This window comes from Polypterus senegalus, chromosome 8 (assembly GCF_016835505.1).
Source record: "Polypterus senegalus isolate Bchr_013 chromosome 8, ASM1683550v1, whole genome shotgun sequence".
NCBI classification, from domain to species: domain Eukaryota; kingdom Metazoa; phylum Chordata; class Cladistia; order Polypteriformes; family Polypteridae; genus Polypterus; species Polypterus senegalus.
This window is the reverse complement of record NC_053161.1, coordinates 23806383-23833649: the sequence shown is the minus strand read 5'-3', so window position 1 is coordinate 23833649 and position 27267 is coordinate 23806383. Positions and strand designations below refer to the sequence as shown.

Sequence of the window (27267 nt, the reverse complement as noted above, 5' to 3'; positions counted from 1 at the left end):
TTTTCTAAATAACCCATTGCATATTAAACATACTGTGGTGGGCTGGCGCCCTGCCCGGGGTTTGTTTCCTGCCTTGTACTCTGTGTTGGCTGGGATTGGCTCCAGCAGACCCCCGTGACCCTGTAGTTAGGATATAGTGGGTTGGATAATGGATGGATGGATGGATATTAAACATAACCTAACATAATAGCAAGACCAGTTTAATCCAGAGTTGTCATAGACTGATGTCTTTTTCTGTAGCATCAATGCAAGGTCATTTGCATTTTTCTCCACATACATGTATAATAATCAGAGCTGTTACCTGCACTGCACCCATAGCTCTTGCATGGTTCCCAGAAGTTTGATCCAAGCACTGGTATGCATAAAAAAATAGACAAGCTACAAAATTGTATCTTTTATTGTTTATTTAGCATTTTACATAATATTACAATCATTTCTCTAATACAAAAAGACCCCTTTTGTTTGATAAAATAGCTGTAAATGTGCACAATAGGCAGAACTATTTATTCCCAAATAAAATACATGATAAAAACCAACAACACGTACTAAAAAGGCATTGTATAGAAATGTTCCATATATACATTTAATTATAGCCATTTATATTAGGGTTCTGTAGTGAAATAAACTGTAAACCTTTATGAGCACCTGAACTGATGTCATTCTACACGGTGAAAACATACTCCACTGCTAATCCCAAATGCCTACCTTATTTGTCAGGCCTCCCTGAGGTTTACATTTGGCAGCATCGTCTAAACCCTCCACTGTGTGAATTTGATCATTGCAAAAAACACTATCTGTACATAATAATACAGACGGATGATGTTTTTGGACCCTCACTTTAGTTCATTTGCAGGAGGGAACTATGTGTTACTTTGTTCTGTATGTAAACACTGAAGCTGCCGTTTAAGTTACATCAAAATATTGTCTGTAATTACTTTACACGTTTCCAAAAGTGCCTGATGGAAGGAAATGGCTTAATTTCATTTTATGCCTGTTCTGTATGAGCAATGAATTTCTAAAAAAGTTTGTTCTAAGAAGAATCAATCTGAACAGAAGGCCCCCAGTTTCAATTATTTACACAGGAAGTCTTCAGGGAATCTTGAACCTTTACCGTACTTCTTTTCTATTTTCAGATTTTCAGCCCCTCACAGGCTATCCTAAAAATGCATTCAGGCACATTTGGTTAAAAAGAAATGGCAAGTTGAAGTTTTCAAGCACCTTAGGCACAGCAGGATAATGCTTTCCTGCCACAAAAAAAAAACCCAATTTGAATCAAATTTCAAGGTTTCCACTGCTATGGAATGAAGGTGCTGTCCTTCAGTATTCACAAATATGGCACTGCTGAACGACCAGCAAAACATGTTGGCGTTAAAAATGATCAAGTACTGTAGTGTGACTGCATGCAAAATCCGTGAAAGCAATGAAAATTGTTAAATATTTCTAGTAAATGGTTTTCTACAATTTTTAATACCGAAAGTGAATTCAGCCCGAAGACAATCATCATATACGCTAATATGAAGAAATATATATACAGGCAAAGTATACCAAGCCCAGACATACAGTCATATAGTTTCTGTAATCACAGTGATTATTTTAATTAATGTGCCATATAAATAGCAATGTTTCAGCTTTAAGTGCACGTTCACATCTAATTGTCTACGTAAACCATGGGAACTTCTTTCCTGTTTATAACACAAAGAGAAAGGTGGCATTATCCCTTATAGCCCTATTCAAATTACAAAATATAACATGGAACACAATATTTACAGTACATATACAATCCTCAAAAAAGACCATGTATGTAATCTAACACATGCAAATAATATTAAGCCATTTCATTTGAAATATCCTCTTTGTCGTACATAGAAGTAGATCTACAAAAGATCTATAAATACTGTCCACTTTGGTTCGTTGGATTTAACACAAACCTTTGCTGACCTTTCGTGTGGATGAAATTCTGCAATAGATTTTTGTTTTGCAGCTGCAGCTCACAGATTTGATGAAAATTAACAATACAACAAAAAACAGTATGCAGACTTAAGAATCAGGATTATCAGAAAGTATCCAAAAAACGAAATATAATCTTCTTTAGGTGTTATGACACATGGTTTGAAAATGCGATCATTAAGATCTTAAGCTAACTTTTTTAAGTGTTTCAGCATCTTACATGGTGGCACATCAATTGCTGGAAATGTGTGAAGTCGGCATTTAGCTAAATAACGTTTTTAAAAGATGAAAATGGAGGTATTTAGCAATACATTTAAAACAGAGCACAAGCAGCACTAGTGTACTATTTGATGAATCCTTTATAAAATGGGTTCTTTTACAAGAAGGCCTTTAAGTCAAGAGCAATATATAAATTAGTCTTTGAACCTCAAGAGGTCGTTTTACTCGGCATGTATAAAATGTAGAGGCTTGTCGTGCCATTTTCTACATTAAGGCAAAAAAACACTGCATGAGCTGCTACAGGTGGAGTCAAAACGTCTCTCGGTTTTATATCCCATTCTTTCCTCATTTATGTTGTGTCTACCTTTTGGATACTTCACATTAAACTGATTTTTGGTTAGCTTACATTGTATCTGATACAGTAGTATATCATCAATCCATTCATTCACCTTTTTTGTAAACCTATATTTCCTTTTTTAGGGTCACAAGGAGCTGCAGCACTAGGCACAAGGCTGGGACCGGTCATGGTGCGATGCCAGTCCACTGTATGGCACACTCACCCAGCAACTGGGTTGACTAATATCTTTGGGATACTGTAGGAGACCACAGAAAACCACAGATGGCCCCTAACAGTGAGCAAGCTGGGAAATGAAACGAGATGTGTGGAGCTGTGAGGCAGTAAAGCTAACCACTGTGTCACCTCCATTCAATTAGTACTCTTTAAATTTAAAAGCTATAAAAGCCAAACTTATTTTCCACAAACAGATAATAACATGAAATAGTCATTAAAGATTTTTTTTAACTTTAAGGCTTACGACCAATAAGCAATATACATTGAAGATATTGCCACTGCAAAGCACTTTTACAGCACTAATAGAGGCAAAAATAATTTGATGACATGGAAATTAAAATTTAGCACACTTTTAAAAATTTTGGAACAGGGAAATAAAATGTACATATTCAAATTGTGTAGGTACAGTTACTGAAGCTCAAAAACACTAACTTTATAAGCAAGCATATCAAGGTAAGCCATTAAACGTTATATACCTGGCAAAATCTGCTTTTTCACTCTCATCAAACTGTTTGGAAAATAAGCACACCAAAAGAAACATTAACATGTGAAAAGTGGAGCTATTTTTAACTATTTTATATTAAATAATCATCTCATACATAATCCTGAATAAAGTCAAATAGAAGCATAAAATAATGTAGTAAAGAAACAAGCAAATACTTATAAGGAAATTGATATCTCAGCTTATTAGTGATCCTAATATACAAATACACTGACACATAAGTGTATGTATATATGTATAGCGGGGTAACCGAATCCCCTTAGCAGCTATGGCACACAACTACACAGAGAGGTGATAAAAGCCAAACAATTGGTTTTATGCAACATGTTACGCACACAAGGAAGGGATAAAAAATACAGACAGTAGAACACAAAATTAAGCCATCACTTTAGATCTGTCCATTTGACTGTTGAGATGGCTAACCTATGTTTCTGCCACTGGTGAAACAGAACGGCACTTACATATTTCTTCCTGAACAGTTGAGCATGTCATTTTATTCCACTGGGCCCGATCTGAATGTATGTCAACAGTGCCAGTGTTTGAAGAGTACTATAATACTCTCACATTGTGGCCATGTTATCCACAATGAGAGGTGGTCCCACACTCTTCCCACACCTCTTTTCTTGCAGTTGTAGCCAACACTGAACTTGTGAGTTCACTGCATCCCTAGCACTCTGGGTGGTTTTCTAAAAACTATCCACAATTTCCGAGTGCTAGTTGTATTATCAAACTGGTTCAGTCCTTCTTTTATTAAGTGTATCCCCTGAAAATAGTGAGGCACTCTAATCTAAGGCAATAACCCTATAAACTCTTTTGAGGTCATTTGGAAAACTGTTCAATCAAAATCTCTGGGATGAGGTATGCTTTTGATTTTAAGTTGCCTTCCATGATGGTATCTGTCTACCAAGGGGAAATACTCTAGGGTTTGGATGGAGAACCATGCATTCTGACATCTGAAAATTTAGAGATGTACAAGAGCTCCTGTGCATATCTTCTTAAATGGAACTGGTATATTGTGTCAAGGAGTATTAACAGTGGCAAGAGTAAGTATGGGACAAAAGGTTCTTCCCTACAATCTGATATATCAGCTTATTACTGACCCTAATATATACAGATTCAGAAACATACATCAAGGTATGTATATATATAGTAGGATCAGCTATCTCCTTAACAATCTGAAATGACTTTATTATGAACCTCCAAACCATACAGAAGATATCTGGGCTACGGATATCTTACTACGCAGGATATAGTTCAAGTTTCACTGGCATACTGTGTTTCTCATTGCCCTTTGCCACCATTCCTTTACAATTACAGAAAGTTTCTTTCTCTAAATACATGATGAGGGTTGGCAAAGGAAAAAGATCCCCACACAAGGTAAACTGCTGTAAATATAAATGCAAACTCAAAAACACAACAGAAAACATGAAACAATTAAATGGTCTCTTCTCCCATCACCAGTCAATTAAAAGTAAGTCCAAGGCAAACTAATCAAACGGGTCCTTCTGCTGGATACAAGCGTCCCTCTTGGTTAGTTTCGTGTTGGTTTCTACAAATATGAATTCTAATAAGATGACTGCTTATGTTTAGCAGCTGTATTTCTGCTGCTTTCTTGAGACGATAATTTAAAAACAAAACAACACATATGCTATGTATAAAAATAATAATAATAATAATTTTAGTAACATAAATACTGTAGATGCACTTAGTGTAGTAGCTTTTTAGTGAACTGTGAAAAAATGCTTAGTTTTAGTCTTTAGAATCTTATTGAAGCATCAGTATGGAATCACACCATTAACTCGGATGCAACATTTCTGAATTCATCCGTGTGCTTGCATTGGAGTATGACAATTCAGAGCTTTTCCTCATCAGTGTCTTCAGCTTATCTGTTCAGTAAGTCTAGTGACCACCAGAACCTGGAGGGTTGTGGATCCAGTCAGTAATTATCAATGACATACTTCCGATCATGAAAATAACTCCAACAGTAAGAAACACCAAGGCCTGCGGAAGAGAAAACGCACAGGTATTACAAAACAATGACTAAAGGCAGGATTACGGTTAAAAAAAGCATTAAATGTCCACGACACAGCATGTTTCTGTTATTCAAGTGTACCATAATTGAGCCAAACCATGAGCTACAAAGGAATGAGCACTCATGATGGAAGATACTTTCACATCTTTTTTTACTCAGTTACAAAAGTCATAAATTTCCCCACCATAGCCTCGCTTTTTGACACTAAGCAAAGTGTGCTCCATTGTTCTAATTACCTAGTGAGTTTGTTAAGATTGGAATGGCATAAAATACAATGTAATTTTGTAAAATGAGTTTTACTTAATTAGAAGAGTTGCAAAAGTCACCATTGACTTACTACAGTATATGACACTTGGGAAAGTATTTGCCAGTGTTCCTATTATTTGTAAACTACCTTGTGAGTTTGGCACTACACAAAATAAAGGCCATACAACCAATTTTTGTGCAACAATCCTGTCAGTTCCTAATTTATGTTTGGTGGGACACAGAACTGAGTGACACAAAAAGCCTTTGCAGTTTAGGACTCCTACTGCTAACAGTCATTCAAATCATTCTCCAGATCCTTGCCAGACTCTCTTATTTATGTTGTTGAATTTTACTCCTATAGTAACACACATTTTTCAAGTTTTAAGTGTCTTAGGCACTATAAGATGGTACTTATAATTGTGAATGTATTTTTCTGGTAGATAGATATACAGATTAAAAATGCATTAAATTTGGGGATCCACACTAGAACATCAAGTTTAATTTCCTCCGCTTTCTGCATCAAGTAATTAACATATTGTTAACAACCAACAGAAGCAAAATGAATCCTGTGCACCATCTGTTATATTTCAAAACACCCTGAGGTAAATTTCTTAGAAAATGATTAATAGATAATCTACTATGTTTATACATGGTGCTCAGTTAAAGGCAGGATTAGGAAACTGGCTGGAACGAAAACAACACACACCTGGGTGGCTGGGGAGGCCTGGCATTGTGTTTAAAAACCACAATGCAAGTGAACCTAAAATAAAGCCCAGAAGACCAAGTGCCAACATAGTTATTTTACTGAACTAATAAATAATGGATAAGGGAAGAACAAGTGGAGAGCACAGAGTGTTCATACAAGAAGATAACAAACACATTTTCCTTCTCCCTGCTTCTTCTGCAATAATAATAATAATACATTTTATTTATATAGCGCCTTTCCTATGCTCTAGGCACTTCACCGAGTTTAAGAGAGAATGGCAAGGTACATAGTATATGGCATTGTACTAAACCATATAAATAAATAAAGAAAAGTAACAGAACTAACAGACAACATAATTGATGGTCTAGCACACACACACAGGTTACATGAGCATCTTGACACAGACATAAACTGAAAGAAGGGTAATAAAGTCAGGTAGAGCTAAAAGCCTTCCTCAACAGATGAGGATTGAGTTGTTTTTTAAAAGACCTAAAATTAGCAAAAAACATCACTTTGTCAACTCCTATCTTACACTTACTTTCTTGCTCTCTCTTATTAACACTTGGCCTCTCTTACTCTTGTTATTGTTCTTCATCCCCTCCTTACTCCACACTCAAAGGTTTTCCAGGTATGAGAGGGGTTTTAAACTCCATCTTGTGGTAATTTCTCGGCAAGCCCCAGTATCCTTTTCAGGGTCATGGTCCACCCTTGAATTGTACCAGGGCCACCAAACTACAGCTCTGCGCCCATCAAACCTTTAGTGGCCTTCAAGGGCTAAATCTCTAAGGCAACTACCCTGCTGCCTGCATTTTGTGAGTGATAGATAGATTCCAGAAGTTTCCTCCTTGGGACCATGTGTCCTCTAGCAACAAGAAAGTGCAGGCAACTCTAGTGTTTCTTTTCTTTTCTTTCTCTGTTACTGGACAGTCAGGCATCTTTAGCACTTGTGTTTCTTAGCAACACTGTATACCTGCCTTCAGACTTCGTCTGTTCTTCACGTGTGTTACTGACCTCACTTGTTGCCCTTTTTGGCTCTTAACACATACACCTGAGCTGTGCTCATCTTCTTGCACTAATGCTGAAGCTTGCATACATAGTTCCTGCCAGAGTGTGCTTCTCCACACCCTTATTCTGTGTCCCTCTCTCTGTCATACAACCCCTTATCCCTACCAGGTCCCCCTCTACAGTTACTTCATCCTATAAATATTTCTGTATACAGAAGCTAATGAGTTTGTGAAAGGCACAGTACTTACTCCAATTTTTTGTGGTGACCGGAAAGGTATACTTTTCACTAATCTGAGGTAAAATGAGGCTGGCAGTATGAATATCAGAAGGGTGGCCGCCGAAGCCCCTGAAACAACAAATACAAAGTAAAAAGAACAGTTAAACAGTTTCATAATCTGATAAAGAATCTTTTCTATTTAATAATTAGCATAGAGTGGCTTACAAAGGGTGGCACAGTGGTGCAGTAGGTAGCGCTGATGCCTCGCAGTTAGGAGACCCGGGTTCACTTCCTGGGTCCTCCCTGCGTGTAGTTTGCATGTTCTCCCCGTGTCTGCGTATGTTTCCTCCCACAGTCCAAAGACATGCAGGTTAGGTGCATTGGTGATCCTAAATTGTCCCTAGAGTGTGCTTGGTGTGTGTGTGTGTGCCCTGCGGTAGGCTGGAACCCTGCCTGGGGTTTATTTCCTGCCTTGCGCCCTGTGTTGCTCCAGCAGACTCCTGTGACCCTGTAGTTAGGATATAGCGGGTTGGATAATGGATGGATGGTTTTCAAAGCAGTCCATATTAGAAAAAAGGGTGTTGCACATACAGAATAGAACATGAAGATTATAAAGTCAACTAAGCTGGCAAAGAAAAACAGTCAATTAAGAGAACTATCACCAATATCTAGGGTTTAAAACACTTTCAGACACTTTTTGAATCTTTCAGCTGCCTAAACAAATACAAGTACTGTACATTGGCATGCTGTTGTCATTGAGGTATGTTGAGTCATTTGTGTTTGTCTTCTCTTTTGGAATGAAGCCTTTGACATATGTCATAATGTACATTTTTAATTTGACATTTTTTGTATTGCATATATCATTACAAATTACTTGTAAAAATAACATTTGTCTGGCACAGATACATTCTTCATATTTTAACAAACTACATGGTCCACTGTCAAAAGAACTTGTACCTTTCTACTTTAGTTTTGTTTTTAAAATGTGATATGGAACTGGCTTATTATAAAGTTTATGTGTCTGCTATGGAGTTCACCAACTGACATGGGCATACATTACAGACATACAGAGCTACTATGAAGTGTTAGCAAGGCCAATGGGGGTGGGGGGAGCTTATTCTGCGGTCTGAATGTGGATCCCAATACCCCAGGGCAGTGATGGGGAAACTGTGGTGTCCTTTGGATGAGACATAAAATCAAGGTTCTGACTTTCTGTGGTCATAAGAGGTCCCATGGCACCCTTCACAAAGAGAAGGATGTATCTCAATCCTGAAGGATGTATCCTCAATCCTGTACCTCATCCTGGTTAATTTCCCCACCATGGCCTAATCATTCTGGCCCCCTAATCATCCCCTGTCTTTAATTGACTATCTTTCTCACCACTTCACCACCTAACAGCTAAGGTGTGGTGAGCATACTGGAACAAAATGGCTTCTGCTGCATCATCCAGGTGGATGAAGCACATTGGTGGTGGTTGAAGTGGCTTCCTACTCTCTATGTAAAGTGCTTGGAGTAGTGCGAAAAGCTCTATATAAATGTAAAGTATTATTATTATCATTATTATTACTATAGCTGGATTAGCCTGTTCTTAGGCTATGGACCAAAAAACCAATTTAACTTTGTTTTAGAATGCTGTTTTTTATATTGTATGACAAAATAATACTAATAACATTTGCAGCTCCTCATAATAAAAATGTTTAACATCAGTCAGCAAGAATGGGAGTCTTTAAATGCACATCCTGAAATGAAGGTGGTCTGATAATCACTTGTGTTACTAAATTAAGTAATACTATTTCAAATATATATATATATATATAACTTCTTATACAACAATTATGAATACTGTGAAAATGTAAAAGAAATCAAAATAATAGCTTTTTAAACTGTCACTGTAAAAATTTTTGGCAGCTGGTAACAAAATAAATGTAACGGGCAAGCAGTAACATAAATGTATATTTACTAGCAGTTTCAGGTTACTGTATTTTTTCTTTTTAATGCTTAACTGTAAATCATAGTGAGATTACAAAGCATTGCATTTCAGTGTCATTAAGACCGAAAAATGATATCCAGTGTAAAAAAATGCACGCTTTATTCACAACCACCGCTAAATTTATTAACAATGTAACAATAACAATGAAATATTATCTCCACTGGAATGTGGTCTGAACAAGCTAACAAAACACTCCCACATTCCAAACAAGCACTTCCTTTGAACTTAAGAACAGTGAGAGGAAACTTACCAATAAAACCAAAGATGTCCCGAATCGTAGGGACAAATATCACCAGGAGATTATTAAACGCAAGCAGAGCTGCCGCAATCAGCATGTGCCTCAGCCAACTGAATTCTCTGCCATTAAATAACAACGTTGTAATGGAAGATCGAATCTGAAATAACAAAAAAAGTTTGTATTTTTTGTATTAACCACAAGAAAATCCATAAAAAGGCAGCATCAGTTTCAACTTAGATTACAAATAAATCAGTTCAGATAAATACAAATATTTTTCTCTATTTATTCTGGTATAAGCAGAAGAAATGATGGAAGTTTTCTTTAAAGTTAACACATACCAGTTTGACATGGTTGATTTAAGACTGAGCTATAAAGTATAAGAAAAGAGATAGAGGGAATGCTACACTCTGTTTTAGTTTAGTTAATTTATAACTTGGCAACACCTACACACTGAAGAAACGGGTAATGTTTTATGATGTTGTGCATTTGGGATATAAAATGTGTGCTACGTTTTTATTCACCAAATTAGAGATATAAAACAGACTAATTTTGAAATAGGTGACGCAGTGGTTGCACTGCTGCCTTACAGTAAGGAGACCTGGATTCGCTTCGTGCCTGCGGGGAGTCTGCATGTTCTCCCCGTGTCTGCGTGGGTTTCCTCCGGGTGCTCCGGTTTCCTCCCACAGTCCCAAGACATGCAGGTTAGGTGCATTGGCGATCCTAAATTGTTCCTAGTGTGTGGTGTGGGTGTGTGTGTGTACACGCCCTGCCTGGGATTTGTTCCTGCCTCGCGTCCTGTGTTGGCTGGGATTGGCTTCAGCAGACCCCCGTGAACCTGTGTTAGGATATAGCGGGTTAGACAATGACTGACTGACTAATTTTGAAATGTTAATGTATTGTTGGGACATGAATATGCATTGCTGAAAGGCAAATTGATACAAAATAAAAAGTATTTTGAAAAACAGGCAGCAAAAAACAGTTCATACAACCACATGGTTGGCAATTACTAACTACAAATTATGAAACAAAATGTTGTATCAACTCTGAAGATTACTGTTTACCACACAGGAAGCTTTTTTGTGAATGAGTGATAAGAAACATGTGGCACCCTTTCCTGCCACTCACATAAACTAGGTGAAGGTTCACAGGCTGTACTTTCACGGCACACCACAGGACACACTGGGCATGGCTATGGGCAGGGACTGCTTGTTGGGGGCAGAACAAAAAATTAGGTACCAAGGTTACAGTGTCAACTGACTCTCTGTCAAGGGAAAGGAAAAGGAAGAAGGAAGGGAATAAAAATGAAACAACTTGCGTATAAAGCTTGCGTCATACTTGACAAATACTATCTGTTCCACACACAAGGGCTTGGCTTCATTATCTGTTTAGCATCACTACAATCTTGAAACAGTGTCTCCATACATGATTACATGTTTAATTTAAGAACATCACATTTTTTAAAATCTCGAATAACTAAAAAAAGATCTGTTTCAAGATATTTATGTTTTATGCCTCTGCACATACAGTCCAATGCATTTTCTTCTATAAATCACTTTATACTACTGTATGTCTTAACTTTGTGTCTTACAGGGTGCCAAATTATACATCACACCCTAGTATTACCTACTTTCCTAGGCTATTTTGTTTTTTTATTTAATGAAGGATAGTCAGGGGCCTAAGTGTACCCAGTCGAAAATCAAACCTACATGAAATAGTACTATACTGCAGACCACTCTTTGTCACACACAAACACATATATTTGCACAAGGGTAAGTTAGATATGCAAATCAAAGTACAGTAGCAATGCATTTAAAATACAAACACAAATGAAGGCATGCTGCCTGAACTTAAGTCCAAGAATTGTGAGGCAGTGATGCTATTTATTATTATTGTACAGTCAGTCTCCTGGATATACAGCCATACAGTTCAGCTTGGTTTGTGACTGGCTGCGGTAGATGCATGGCTTTGCTATTACTAGCTTCTTGTTCAGAAACTGACATACGCAAGTCTGATGTTTTGTGCCTTAATTCTTTATACTACTGTATTTTTGTAATGACAAAATGACAGCCTGTGCCTCGCACTATGCTGGTACAGGATCTCTCAGAACATAAGCTACTTTGGGATGTATAGCAAACATCCATCAATTTATACAGTACACCAGAGATAGAATACCTCCATAGCCAACAAACAAACATTTCAAAGTGATCAGTAAATACAAAAATATGCTCACATTTAATCAGCCCTACTACTTATAAAACACATTTAAGATTTCCTGAAAAACACGGAGATACAGAATTGCCTTAAATAACTGTGACACTATCTCCCTTTATAATTTGTTTTGCAATTCTCTTGCTTGGGCTGTTTCAAAAGACATGCTTTGTGATGTCTCACCTGGCACTGAGTTTGTCAATGTGAGTTCCAAGAAAGGTTTAATTATTTTACTTTAGTTATTTTTTGGTAAGTGAGTAAGCAGCAAATGACATCAAAAGCCATTTAAACTGTCAAGTGCAAAAACTGAGTTGAGAGTGAGCATGAAAAGCCAGAGATTGCTATTACCATGCAGGTTAGGTGGATTAGTAATGCTAAAAGGTTCCCTTATGTGTGCATGTGTGTGAGAGTGTGTATGTTCACTCTGTGATGTGCTGGCATCCTGTCCTGAGCTTGTTCCTGCCTTGCGCCCAATGTTTTCTGGGAGAGGTTCCACCTTTCCTGTGACCTTGCTCTGGATAAGCAGCGTTGTCAGATGAATGGATGGATAGAAAAGAGGTTGAGGGATACTATACAGTGCTTTTATTAAAAAGTATCAACTATTAATTATTTGTTGAGAAATACCTTGAAATAATATGCCAACATACCATAAAATGAATCAAAGGTGAATTATGAGTGGACACAGAGGGAATGTTGAGTCATAACTAACTGAGTGGCAATATAAAATAGTACTGTGCAGTTCACTTTGACTCTCACCATTTATCAAGCCAGCACTCCACAATGTCTGCCAAGGGACTGGCTATTTATAGCTACAGCATTGTCCGAGGTACACTTCTATAACAAAGTGTACTCTCAAAAAAAACATGAAACTAGACCTGTATATGATCCCATAACCACTGAAATGACATATTTTAAATATAAAACACACCCTTTAAACTTTTCCATTGCGCACATGAATGAGAACTGTATGGTAGCAAAATGCTTTCTAAAGAAGATTTGTTCTGTTAACCTCCATGGCAAAGACACCTGAAAAGGCTCACGCCACCAGCATTCTCTTCTGTACTGCAATGTGAACACTAGTCTCATACTGTTAGTCTCCAAAGTCCCACTGCTTCAAGCAGATGTAACATTTCACAAACAGAACACAGCGGGATTGATTAAAATTAATGCATTTATGAAATAAGCTCAAAATCTGATCTTTTTATATTAGTACAGCAGCCTGGCCTCCTACTGACAATCAGGTATCCCTTGAAGGTACCGACGTGCAGTGAAGAGCTGTCAAGTTAATTAAAAAAGCGATTTTGTCACTTCCAGACCTTTTTCCCTTATTAACAGGTTTTTCAATTGAAGGTAGCCTGCAAGAAAGAAACTTGCATGCCAAAGAAAGAAAATGCTTCTCTTGACAAATCATGGAATAGAAGTTATAATTTGTATGATTCTTAATACAGTGCTGTATATGCTTAATTAATAATTATTGGAAATCTGTTGTTGACACTGTAGTGGATCAAACAAACATTTAAACTCTTATGACCTATGCAAAGGTTCTACAGCTTTAAAAGCTTTTAAAAGCTTTAAAATTATTTTAGTAGATGATGGACACTACTGAAAATAGTTTTACAATTGAAAACATCAATATTTGCCATAAAAATATTCCACATATAAAAAATTATTTTGGTGTTATAAATATTGTACTTATTATTAGAAACAACAGTACAAGTATTTTGTGAATCTATGTAATCTTGGACAGTGAACTACTTCTTATCTCATTAAACATTTGATGTGTCTAAACTTTGGATGAGATGTCAGTCTATTACAAGCAGTTAAGCAAAATAAACATAAAAGGAGTAAAGCTATAGGTGGCGCAGTGGTAGCGCTGCTGCCTTGCAGTTAGAAGACCCGGGTTCACTTCCTGGGTCCTCCCTGCGTGGAGTTTGCATGTTCTCCCCGTGTCTGTGTGGGTTTCATCTCACAGTCCACAGACATTCAGGTTAGGCGGATTGGCGATTCTGAATTGGCCCTGGTGTGTGTTTGTGTGTGTCCTGTGGTGCGTTGGCAAACTGCCCAGGATTGGTTCCTGCCTTGTACCCTGTGTTGGCTGGGATTGACTCCAGCAGACCCCTGTGACCCTGTAGTTAGGATTCAGCGGGTTGGAAAATAGATGGAGTAAAGCTGAAGTAAATGAAAAAAGAACTTACAGAAAAAATATAATTTAATATAATTCCACATGTAAAACCAGTCCTGTGCATATTAGCATGAATAAATAAAAAAAAAACACAGCTAAGTTTGAAAAAGTTTGCTAAAACATAAAAAAATAAAGTTTGGGCAAAATCTTTTTCTGTTTTTCTAAATAACAGTGAGGTGAAACAGTGTTCCCGTGGTTGAAATGCCTGGTTAAACTTATTTTAATTACTGTGTGTGTGTGTGTTTACTGAAGATATCTATTTTTTTCATGCAGGAAACAACACAGATTATCCCTGAGATCTTTCTCTCCTGAAGATAGATCGATAGATAGATAGATAGATAGATAGATAGATAGATAGATAGATAGATAGATAGATAGATAGAAATTCTACAAATGTGCACATGGATGGATGCATTATCTCATTAATGTATAGTGTCCTTAAAAAAGTAATATAATATTAAAAAAATAAATTGTAATGGTAAAATGACCATTTACTTTACTAAATATTACTCACACAATTTAAGCAAAGAGCATTTTGCAACTGGAACGATAGGCAAACGTAACTGAATATATTTAATGTCATCTCTTTAAAGTATGCAGCAACTGAAATTTAGGATTTTCTGCCCCCTGCAGGATATACTTTGACATTGCATGCATTATAATTGTTAAAAGATTCAAAGCTGTAAGGTACACAGCATAATTAAAATTATACCCATCAGTACAAAAAGTCTTGCCTGTCAGAAATACTTTAGCACCATTCAGGCAATGGTGTCAGACAGCTTTTATGTACCTTTAAAATAGCGATCAGCACGCACCCTGTCAGTATCACATGATCGAGTCACAGCTGTTAAAAGCATTTCAACAGAAGTACCGAGGAAGGAATATATGGAAGGTAAAGTGTCCTTGTGGTAACTGTATGGTATTTTTAAAAAATCAGTCAAAAAAGATAAGGTGAAAGCAATCTTGACCAGAAGTCTTTTTTTTTTACATCTCAGTCTCTCCACATTCTACATAGCATGCAGTAAAAAACCTGTTCTGGTACACAATGCCATCATACTTAAACTATAGTATGTGACCTGTGCTATATTTACTCATGTAAAGCCATATGCTTACATTATGAGTCAGTGTAAATGTCTTCGGCTTACTGGACTTTTAATCATTTTGGAAAGCATGTGGAGAAAAGCACAACATGCCACTTTAGTACACTTTAAAAAATGTATCTCAGAGAAAAAAAAAATTGCTATTGGGCAGATATACGTATTTCTATGAAAATAACTCAGAGAAGAAACTGCACTGACAATATAAGCTTTTATAACACATATCTAGGTTTTTCACAAAATGCTTAACATTATGATGTAAAATTGAGTAAAATTTTAGGTTCCATTATTTAAAAAAAAAATACATGAGAATGTACTAATTACAGACGCTCAGACAATGAAAATGCACAACTACCGTAGTGTTTGAATAATACTAAAAAGTTATTGTTTAAACAGTAAGTCTGCATTTTGATACTTAAAACAGCACTTATTTAGCGAATGTGTGGCAGCGGGCTTGTGATTCACAGGCTTGACTGAGAGGTCTTGATCATGCAGCTGTTGCGTTAGTGTGGTCAATGATGGTAAGGGCTAAGTAAAGATATTCTGTCTGTTTAACAAGAGCACCAAAGATATCACGGCCACATACCCAGCTTCCTTGACATGGGGCAGAAATGACTTTCTTTTCTTTATTAAGCATCTTAGTATATGTTAGAATAATCATCCATTAAAGCTAATGAAGCATTTAAACACTATAAGTCATTAAAGTTCAAGACAGTCATGTTTCCTCATCACAAAATTGAGATGAGCTTTAGGTTTTGTTTTGTCTTAGGTGACATGCAGTAGATCATTCATATTTCTGTGCAGAACCTGTTGTAGTGAAGTCTAAGTTTAGCACTGGCTTATCCTCTGCCTGAATTTAAAAACTCACACTCGCAGTCTTGCTGCTGAATGAACACTCAGAAAATCTTACTGGTTGAGGTAAAGAAATTTCTGAATTGTGTAGCCTAGGGTGTTAGCACCACAATTATACGGAGATGCTTTGCCCAAGTCAGTGCCCATGACAGTGTCACAGTTGAAGTAATTTGTCCTGTTTTATTTTTAATCAAGCTTTTTATTAATTATTTTTATTATAATTATTAATTATTATTAATCACGTACGAGGTGTGGCAGAAAAATAATGAGACTGATTTTTTATTTACCAAAGTTTTTATTTTTTTCAAACATCAATGTTATCCCCTTCAAAGTAGTTCCTTGGGCAGCTACACACCGATGGAGACGTTGTTCCCACTGTTGGTAGCGCTGGAAGTCTTCAACCGGTATGGTCTTCAGCATGTCCGTTACACTCTTTTGGATGTTTTCTAAAGTCGAAATGACGTCCTTTGAGGACATTTTCAGTTTAGGAAAAAGGAAAAAGTCACACGGACTGAGGTCAGGTGAATAAGGGGGCTGGGGAACCACAGGAATGCCTTTTGAGGTCAAAAATTCTGTTACGGAGAGGGCAGTTTTTCGGCACCATTTTGGCACAGACCTTTCACATGTGCAAATGTTCAGTCAAAATTTGATGAACGGTAAATGTGTTCAAATTTAATTGTTCACTCAACATTCTTAATGTTAAACGACGGTCTGATCTCACAAGAGTGTTCACACGTTCGATGCTTTCTTTGGTTTTCGAAGTTGAAGGCCTCCCTGAAAAACTTGAGCTCGGGATAAAGAATGTTCCTCATAGGCCTGTTTTAACTTTTCAAACGTCACACTTGCCGATTCTCCAAGCTTAACACAAAATCTAATGGCACAACGTTGCTCCAAATTCCGCTGTTTCATTTTGCGTGATGCACAACCAAAAACACAACTTCGCTAATAGCAGTCACAAAAATCACGTAGTTAACGGAAGGAGTTGAAACTCGCACTGAGCTATGGGAGGGTACTGATACATGTGCTCTATCAAGGACAACAGCGCAGCGTTGCCAGATCGCTTGCAGTGTTGCCAGTCTCATTACTTTTCTGCCACACCTCGTATATGTCTTTGTTTACTTTTTTGTTATGTTGGGCCCTTTTCTGAAGTCTGCAGTCACGATAACAGCATACATATTATTACACTTTGGTCCAGTGGGTGATCCCATGGCAGTTGTGTTATTTAAGATCAGCTTGTCAATCGTTTAGTATCTGCTGTTTTGTTTGTTCAAAGTACAAGTACTGAAATTTATTTGGACTTTTGCACAATTCAAATTTGTTACATTTATTGGTTACTATAATTCTTACCTGGGCAACTCATGATTTAAACTGGCCTTTGGATCTGTTATTTGCTCTTCACTGAATTTGCCCCTGACTGTCTGTTTTCCTTTTTGAATCAAATCCAACAAATACAATAAAGCATTTTTGCTCTTTTTTCTCACCCACCCCTTAAAAACTCTTATTAAGGGCATTTCAAACAGGCTCAGTCATCAAAGATTTGTACAGTATATGTTATGTACTGCTAGCACAAACATAATTACTCCAAAGTGACCATGACATAATATACCAGTAGAATCATAAAAAGTAATGTAAATCTTTCTTACTGTTTAAGATAAAAAATGCCATATACAGAATATGTTGAATGCTTTGATTTAGTAACCATGTTCTTTTGCCACATCTACATATTTTCTACTTTTTTTTACTTTTACTTAAAGAGACCAGAACATCATTTATGCTCCTTAAGAAATGTTTAAGTTCCCTAAGAAATGCAGCAACAAGTAAGACAGGAGAAATGTTAAAATAAGTGAAAGAATAATATGTTGAACTAACAAGCCTTGTAAATTTTACCTACATCACACTATAACTGCTGTCTAATTAATAAAAAGGATAAGTGCCTGTGTCTGTGGATCTGTATTACTGTCTAGTTGCTACTGTATGTCTCTGTTACTCCAACAGATGGTGTATCACAAACATTAACACTGCTTTTATGAATCACATACAAAATGGCATACAACAGAGATATTTGCATTGCATTTGTCATTCTAACACTTAGTGCATCAAAATGCTTGTAGTAATGCATTTCATTACTATAAATGTTTGTGATGTATCACCTGTTGGAATGAAAATTGCAATGAATTTCATTACTACATGCATTACTAAACACATTCTAATAGAGGGTGCACTGCAAAATGTCAATGCTAAGGTCTACATTGATTACAACTTAGATAGGAAGTACAGATAGTTTAACATATATAGCTACAGACTATTGTAACGTTGTTAATGCTGCTTCATAGTACAAAAGGAAATAGCCCTGACAAGCATTAATATTCATTTATAGTAGTTTTATTAATTTGTCTCACACTGGCCATTAAAAGGTACACATGTGACCAAAAATTTCTGTGGTATAACGTCATACAGTTTATTACTGTGCATCATAAATTTAAGCACATTTTTAAAAGCAAACATTAATTAAAGAAATCTTTTAAGGAAAATAGCATATCATAAAATATTTCTGTTAAAAGTACGATGAGATACTGTATACTGTACCTGCATGTAGTTTTCTTTGTATTTAAAATATTTTTTATATGAAAAAGGGTTGATTATATTGTTTAGGGCATTGTCCTCTAAATATAAAGCATAATCCGACCCTTAGGCCAAGGTCCAACATGGAACAAAAGAACCTTTAAATTTATACGTTTTTTAAAGACGCCACTACGTGTAGGTGCACATCCTTTGACTGTAATTATTAAAAAATATATATATGTTTTTTTATGCTCATGCAATCAGACTGTGTCACTATTAGACATATATTTAAGTTTCAGACCCTAAAGATTTATTTTAAGTGAAGACTTACCGGAAACAGCACAATAGGGACAGTTAGTGTCACAGCTGTCAAGACTGCAAGACGGACCATGAGAAGCAATGTATCAAACTTGTACACTTTAGTGAAGGTGTGCAGCAATTCTGGTTCAACATTATCTGAAATAAATATAACAATGAGTCAGTTGTACAAGGAGACACCTAAAAGTCAATTGTGTGTCCTTAGAAATAAATCAATCTTTTATATAACTATTTAAGACTCATTTACTATCAGACAATAAATTGTCAAATAAACCGAATGTATGCATGCTTAGCAAAAGTAAAGGTCAAGAGGTACTTGAACCCCAGTAATATGCACCTGCCAGGACCCCTTCTTCATAGTCCATGTAGGGGTTTTGTTTTTCTGTTGTTGTCACTGGCATTTGACATTTGTTTCTGTTAAAGTTAGCATTGTTGCGGTAGCGTATAAAAAAATAGGTCTACTTATATTAGAACTAATAAATCTTGAGTAAAAAACAAAAAACCTTTCAGTGCTTAAAATTGATGGCAGTGATGGTCAAATGTTGATTGTGTTTCAGGGATTCACTCAGAGTGAATTTTCAATAGAGGTTAGAGGTAAATCATACATTTTATGAAGAAAGCCAATGTGATAACAGGTTTCCACCTTCTATACAGAAATGGTGGATAGCTTTTCCACTATGATGATGATACTTCGACATTTTGTTGGGGTTATTGACATGTTTTGCTAAAGAAAGCATTACACATCTTGACCCATGTATTTTTTTTATGTCCACAGAAATTTGACGACATTTTAATAATTCACTGAAATACAAAAGCAAAATAAATTTTCGGTATTGCTCTTAAAAGTGACAGAAATCAGAGGGCACTGCCTACTATAAAAGAGAGATTGCTCATTAAATCATTGGGCAAGCTTTATGCATTAACCCACCTTAGGACCTTTCAAATTACACCACATAAAGTATATGTACCATATGTTTTAAAGGTAAAGAAAAGCATAAAGTGGAGGAATGCAAAACTCATGCTGTGAATTTCAGTACTTTACAATGAAAATATCAGTAACTTAGGTACTCACCATAAAACGTCAGGTAACCAAACAATGCAGCTAAAAAATACATGATAAGCATGGCCATAATGGATATATTTGATACATTCTGCATCTTCTTACGTGATCGACTATGGAAATAAAATGAGAATTTGACACCAAAGAGTTAATTATTTCAAAGAGACTGAAAAAACGATCTAGATGTAATATACAAGTTTATGCTTAACACAACATATATTCTCAAGCAAACAATCTCACAACAACCAACCCCAAAGCCAGTCAAAACTTTGCTTTGCAAGCTCATCACAGTCTTATTACTGTCTGTAAAAGGAAGAGTGTCTCTTACTCTTTAAGCTCACTGTAGATGGGAAGTACCTCTGGATGGCACACAAATGCGAATGCCAAAATTGGGATTGTGTAAGCAGTCTAGAGGTAACCAAAGAAACACATGTCAAAAAATCTGGGAACAATAATAACAAACAACGTAATAACCTACAGAGTAATTATAGTCTTTGGACTGCATACCTGAGAGTTAAAGACAAAGTACTTTGGCCTACACATCTCATTATCGTGAGCTTCATTGACCATCTCGTGAATGTCCTCTTTATGGAATATGCCCTGGCTGACAGAATACTCCATCATGATATTGATGTCACTGGTAGAGGTTTTGTTCTGCAGCATCTCCGCATATGCATGTGTAGACACATTGAAGGTGTGGTTTGATGTAAAATGGTCGAGGTCAGGCAGAGGGCAAGGAATTTGCGATTTCTTGTAAATCATCTGAATATATTAAAAAGATACAATTTATTAAGCATGCCTATATGATTTGAAAGAAGAAACATAAGCATATTTTCACAGAATGCTTTTATGGAAGCATTTAATGCAAAATTCTGACACCTTTTATTTTTCTTCAATATCTATTCATAAATTATGTCACAGATTCAAATAAGGAAAAAATGTTTTAGAATTTTAATATAATAAATATGAAATGTTTCATGAAAACTTTGAGAAACTTATGCATAGTAGTAGAGTATTTTTTTTGTTCATGTTTCTTCACCAATTCACTTGCACAATTTAGTTCCCCACAAATGTGTTTATTATAACTAGTGTCCCAAAGGCTTACGCAGGAAATTTACTTTTTTGACTATAATAGACAGATTCTCATTTAGACCAATAATATGTCTGATTGGTAATGAAACATTCACCCACTTGTGTAGAGGAGCTGAAACCGATGACATATGAGACGGCCAAATTAAAGAGACTGGCACATGCAAATTTACAGCCAATGGCTGCTTTGAGATTCAGGGTGACTGGCATTGAAATAAATGAACTGTCAAAAGCTGCCCATTGAGAAGGAATGCGTATGCTGTAGACAATGTGACTTGAGGATAAAATACACTGGAAGAAAAAAATCAAAGCTGGCATGACTGGCCAGTGTAAGTTTGATTTCTGAACTTGTTGAGCTGCAGCTTCATTACAAAGCTAGCTGCTTTTTACAGTGCAGACTAGCAAATGTGAAAACTCATTCGTCTCTTGATGCCTATCTGCACTGCTCCATAGCTTGTTGGGATACTGTAATCTAGCCTAATGCCTACTAGCCATAGTCTAAAATTGTCTTGATTATTGAATGTATTGATAGAAAATGTAAGCATGAAACCTTTTGCTCTTGTTTCCATATCATGATTATGCACCTTTATACTCCATACTTCACTATTTTCTGCTGTATAGCCATTAAGGTGCACTTTATTATTGGATTATTCATGACTTGGAGTGTTTCCAAAAAGCACCACTGAATCCTTCATACATATTGTTCTTCGTGTGAAAACATAACTTATGCTGGTTGTTGTAAATGAATAAAAAGAACAGAAAAAGCAGTCCCAAAATTTTACAGTAAGATAAATTGTGTCCAGCTACACTATATTGCCATTACCCTATGTCTGAAAAACAGCAGGCTTGTTTAATGAAATATAAATTTTGTTGCTTCAAAACAGGCATATTCAAAGAGTTTTAAGGCTTTTGTTTCATATTTGGATCCCACTGGCCAAATATTTAATATTAAAAAATATTAAATAAATGCAGCAGTTTAAAACGTTGACTACCTCAGGAAAATTATGGCATGCTACACTTTGTCAAACAGCAACCTTAATTTTAAATGAAATGAGCTTATTTCTTAAAATGACGTTATGAAGTTAATCAGATATTTTAAAAAGAATGTTCCGTGATATATTTTAGATACGTGGGCTGGTGAATGGAGGCAGGGGATAAGCCTGACACCCAAAAGGCAACACAGGATAAATTTTATCCTGTACCCAAATTCAGCTGCCAAGCAAAAATGGAAATATGTTCCAAATGTAAGGTAGATTCAGTAATGTTATTATTGCAATAAGGATACAAGTTTATGAACACAATAACTCAAAACCAAATCACTCAATCTAAATGAGAGTTATTAGCATTTTAAATGCATTTCAAGAGATTCACATTCATTGGAAGTGTCAGTTTCACTGTGGAAGGAAAATACCGTATACATTTTTTATTCAACACAGTATGATGATCCAGCAATATTTTACAGCTTCATATTGGACAAGTGATGTTTTATACAGGTGAAGAGTATTCCTCCTAAAGAAGTACTACTCTGTGGTAGCATGTAAAACAGGAGTAAGTAACACTTGATTTATATTTTCAATTAAATAACATTATGCATTTTAATACATTCTTATTTATCATTTGTAACATGTTGCATGTTGATTGGACTTGGAGCAAACACTTCCCATCACGCTGTACATGTTACAGTACTGCTACTACTGCTCGTCCTCCTCCTTCTATTACAACTACTAATAGATTCTGAGGTTGTTAAAAGTCAACATAATCCTACTATACACACGTCAGAAGGTAAGCAGAAATCTTAAGGCAGTGAATGCTTGCTATTTGTTATGAACTGGAAAATGTATAAGTGCACTCATTGATACAAAATATTTTATTACAAGCAATTCATCAGGAAATACCGTAACTACTTCATGACTTTAACATGTGGAGACATATAATAAACTCATATTGGGCATATGAACAGTTACAAACAGTAAGGTCATATTTTCTTCTTAAACTTGGCTCGTGAGTAGATGTATTATTTATAACTACAGTCCATGATACTGTAATAATAATTCCATCTTAGCATTTCATTTTTTTACCATTACCGCTTGTCCATGACAGCCAGATAAACCTATTGTTATATGCTTTCTCATATATAATAGACATCTACTTTGTCACTTTTTTATTTTTCTGAAAATAACAATACAATGTAGGTGTAGGTAAAACTATATCTTACAACTTTCTAGTCCCTCATCCCTGGCAGTGCTGCATCTGGGTTTTCAGGTAAAAAATTCAAAACAAATCATAATAAAGGGAAATAGTTCTCAATTTTTAATATGCATGTTAAAATTTTGCCTATTATATTTAAGATATCTGTACTTACGACTCCTAGGAAGAAAACCATGCAGGTCAGAGAGAAACCACTGGTGTAACCTAGATAACCTATACAAAAAATTGACATTCTAATTAAAATTAGAAAAGAATACAGAAATGATTATAACAATATAAAAATGTAATAGAACAATTACCCAGATTTTTAAGAAGTGAAAGTGGCAGGATGATGCCTATTGACACCAATATCACTAGATAGTTTCCATTTAGGTACCATTCCCTGAAAAAGACACCTTATTAATATTAAGAATTTACTTAGTTTACTGCCTCTCTCAAATATTTTAATATAAACATTTACAAGATTACACTTCCTTTATGATAAATGTGTAATTAGCAAATAAAATGATGGAGTGGTTTATTTAGCTAGCAGATGCTCTGTCAAATGATTAATAAGAATCATTCAATTTGACTTCTTTTGAAGCTGTTCTTTCAGCATAGAAATCTAAGTAATTCACATCAAGGCTGTCAATGTTAACGCCATATTTTAAGTTTCTTACATTCAGTGAAATTCAAGATTATACTCACATTTACAAACCGAAATGCTTACTTGCATGAGAATGCTTATCTTTGTGTAGTGGTTAAGGCTTTGGACTTCAAACTCTTGAGTTTATGGGTTCAAATCCCACTACTGACTGTGTGACCCTGAGCAAGTCACTTGACCTGCCTGTGGTCCAATTGGAACACCAAACAGAAATGTAACCATTTGTATCATACAGTAAATGTTGTATGTCATCTTGGATAAAAGCATCAGCCAAAAATGTAAATATATAGGAAAGGAGACAGGAACACTGTTTATATGTTAAATGTTGTGTCATTTCAAGGGATTTAGGACATTTTCATTTTTTTTTAACCTAACATTACAGATCACAATTGATTTAATTTTATCTAGCTACTAATACAGATTATTGTATTAATCATAAATCATTAAGACGCTTATTGGCAAATGACAGCCCTGTATCCCTAATTCAGGTGTTTTCCAGTTAGCATTACTAGTGGCGCAGAAAGCCCTAAAAGTACAGCAGGAGCAATACTGAAGTAGGCTATAACATGACCTGCTAATAAATAAAATTAAACTCTAAATGTACATACCCACTGTTCTCCTCAAATCCCAAGAATGCTCGAATTACTTCAGGTAGTTCATATTTCACTATGAAAAGGTAGCTTGACATAGCTAAAACATGAAACAAATAGAATGTAAATGAAGTTTATTTGGCAATGCTTTGCACCTCTTATTTCTCACAATACCTTTAAGGCATGAGATTTTGTAAATGGATAAATGACTGAAAAATAGTGTTAACTAATGCTAATGTGCAGATATTTTTTTTCTTTAAAAAACTAACTTCAAGCAATTAAAATTTTCTTTCTGTTATGTAAAATGACATGCTAGGAAAGTATTTGTGCAAGTCAGTAATTACTGGTATAAAAGTTAGGTCAACAGTACTAATTAACTTTGGTAAGATACTCTATGTCAAAAAAGATATTTGCATCTAGTAATTGTAAATATTATGCTAGTATATCAAATAGATTTTGATAACACCAGTTTCCTCTGTACTTGAATATACTGTACAATGATTACACATTAAAATAAACAAACAAACCTCCCAAATGGCAGCTTTCTACATGTATTTTTAGTTTCTTTTCAAATGTGGCATATACTGTCCAGGTTTACTGCTCTGTTAAGGTCTACACATTAATTCACAGACAGGCACTGATTTATCACACCTTAAACAACTAAGCCACACTATGAACTGGTAATTTCAAAGAATGTATTAGGGAAGCATATTGTAATTAGGGGGACCTAAACTAAATAACCATTTTGCTGTCTTTGCAGGACCAAGATACAAAACAGAACTTAAAGTGTCTGCTTGGAGGAGAGAGATGTTGGGAGCATGCGCCGATAGCACATTGCCATACCCATGACACGACAAGCCACTTGGATTGGGACCCGAGCACAGTGGGTGACACCTCAGCACCACACTGGAACAGTATGAGATTTTTTACAGTGGCTGAAGTGCCAATCCTGCCACGAACCCCTACATTTTCCCTGTAAGTTTGGAGGGCCTACATGCAGGGCTGGATGCAGATTAACGTCATACCCAGGATGGAGCAATTACAAGTTAAGGGCCTTGCTCAAGGGCCCAACGGAATAGTTACTTCTGGTGTTTACAGGATTCAAACCAGTGACCTTCCGATTGCCGGTACTGACACATAGCCTCACAGCCAACACTCCACTACTACTTAGGTTAGGTTAATTTACTACATTTTCTGTGATCCAAAGAATACCAGAAAATATCTCACCCACTATCAGTGATTTAATTATTTATAAGTCTCTCAAATACCTCCAATATTTTGCATTGTTATGGATCCAAAAGCAGCAAGTTTTCCAGGCCAGCCGAATGCCTTTTCCCCCAACTTTTCATAGATTAAGGACCCTGAAAACACAAATTAATGTATCTGTGAAATGCTTTAGATGTTTTGCTAAAAATATCTACAACATCAGTGCTGAAGTGAATTTAACTCATGGAAAGCAATAAGCATACCTCCTTCCTTTGCGGTCAGTAATAAAAGATGAACAGAATAGAGAGATAATATTGCCACTCCTAATAAAAGAATTCTAAAATTAGAAAGCAAAAAAATAAAAAAAAAAACAAATCAATAGGTTTGGCAGCACACATTTGCAAAACATTTCATGTTAATAAACCATTAAATTTGTCTAACGGGAAAGCAAATGGTCATAAAGGACTGGGCCAGAATTAACTGATACCAGTATGAGAAACTAATCAATATTATTTTTGTGTCTGTGTGGGTGTTTCTTCAGGAATTTCATTTTTCCCTAGCCAACCCCAGAAACATGTACAGTATATTAGGTTAACTGATGATTCTAAACTAATCAGATATGTGTGTGCATAATTGGGCCTTGCAATGCACTGCCACCTTTTCTTGGGTTGTTTCCTAATCTGTCTAAGAATAGGCTCTAACCCCTGAATTGGAATAAGCAGCGTTGATAATATTATGTCACTTTGTCGAAATTTTGATTGATGCTTTACAATGCTGATAATGTAAAATGCATATCTAGAAACCAAATTATGGTCTCCTGTATAAACAACAACACTGTAAAGGAATAGTAGGAAGGATGAAGAAGAAGCATAAATGCCAGTACAATACACTAAAAATTCACCAAATAGAAAGCCATTGGAAGTAATGAATATTAAGTCATAATTTACTACTTTGATAGTTGAAATAATAACATAATTGCTCTTATTTGACTTGTTTAATTAAAGACACATTTCATCATGCTGAATTTTATGGATTTTGTACAATTAAAGATTTTAAAACATGATTTAATATGATGTGATGTAGTTAACAATTATACTCACACAAACATGACAATTCCAGTATTGGCCATGGCATAAGATAATCCAAGGATTCCACTTCCCATGATAGCATTGCTAAGGTTAAATACAGACATCCCAAAGGAGGTAGTTCCTGGATGCTGGATGAGGAAACATGAGTAAAGGATCACAACAAATCAGAACACTAGAGTTATCCATTATGTTTTATCTACAGAAACTTACATATTCTTCTTCATATTCTTCATATTTTTTTCTTCCTGGAATTCCATTTGTAAGGAATTTTTGACTCTCAGCATCCTCACTTTCAGCAAAATGACTAAAAAAGGGCACAGACATTGAATGACTAAATAGAATAACACTGTCTTTTTACATATTGATTCCATTAAATCTTCTCTATACATTAGCCATTGATTATGTATAATAAAACAGATGCTATGTACCAAATAAAATATGTCAACAAACTCTAAGTGTCAAATTATAGCAGTAAAACATAACAAAGCTAG

At 35.7% G+C, this 27267-nt stretch overlaps 1 protein-coding gene across 2 annotated transcripts in view; it reads right to left on the bottom strand.

The window, feature by feature from the left end:
- Window positions 1-386: 386 nt before the first annotated feature.
- The window catches only part of slc38a4 (solute carrier family 38 member 4), an 88532-nt gene continuing 61651 nt past the window's right edge, over window positions 387-27267 (bottom strand). For both annotated transcript variants that reach the window (XM_039760871.1, XM_039760870.1), the window contains exons 3-16: window positions 26987-27080; window positions 26789-26904; window positions 25952-26025; window positions 25751-25843; window positions 24501-24582; window positions 23549-23631; window positions 23404-23462; window positions 20460-20714; window positions 20281-20360; window positions 19965-20065; window positions 18906-19030; window positions 9686-9830; window positions 7477-7574; window positions 387-5240 (exon numbers count right to left, since the gene is read on the bottom strand). In XM_039760871.1, coding sequence (XP_039616805.1) covers window positions 5139-5240; window positions 7477-7574; window positions 9686-9830; window positions 18906-19030; window positions 19965-20065; window positions 20281-20360; window positions 20460-20714; window positions 23404-23462; window positions 23549-23631; window positions 24501-24582; window positions 25751-25843; window positions 25952-26025; window positions 26789-26904; window positions 26987-27080 — 1507 coding nt within the window. In that variant the 3' untranslated portion in view covers window positions 387-5138. The remainder of the gene's footprint in view (window positions 5241-7476; window positions 7575-9685; window positions 9831-18905; window positions 19031-19964; window positions 20066-20280; window positions 20361-20459; window positions 20715-23403; window positions 23463-23548; window positions 23632-24500; window positions 24583-25750; window positions 25844-25951; window positions 26026-26788; window positions 26905-26986; window positions 27081-27267) is intronic.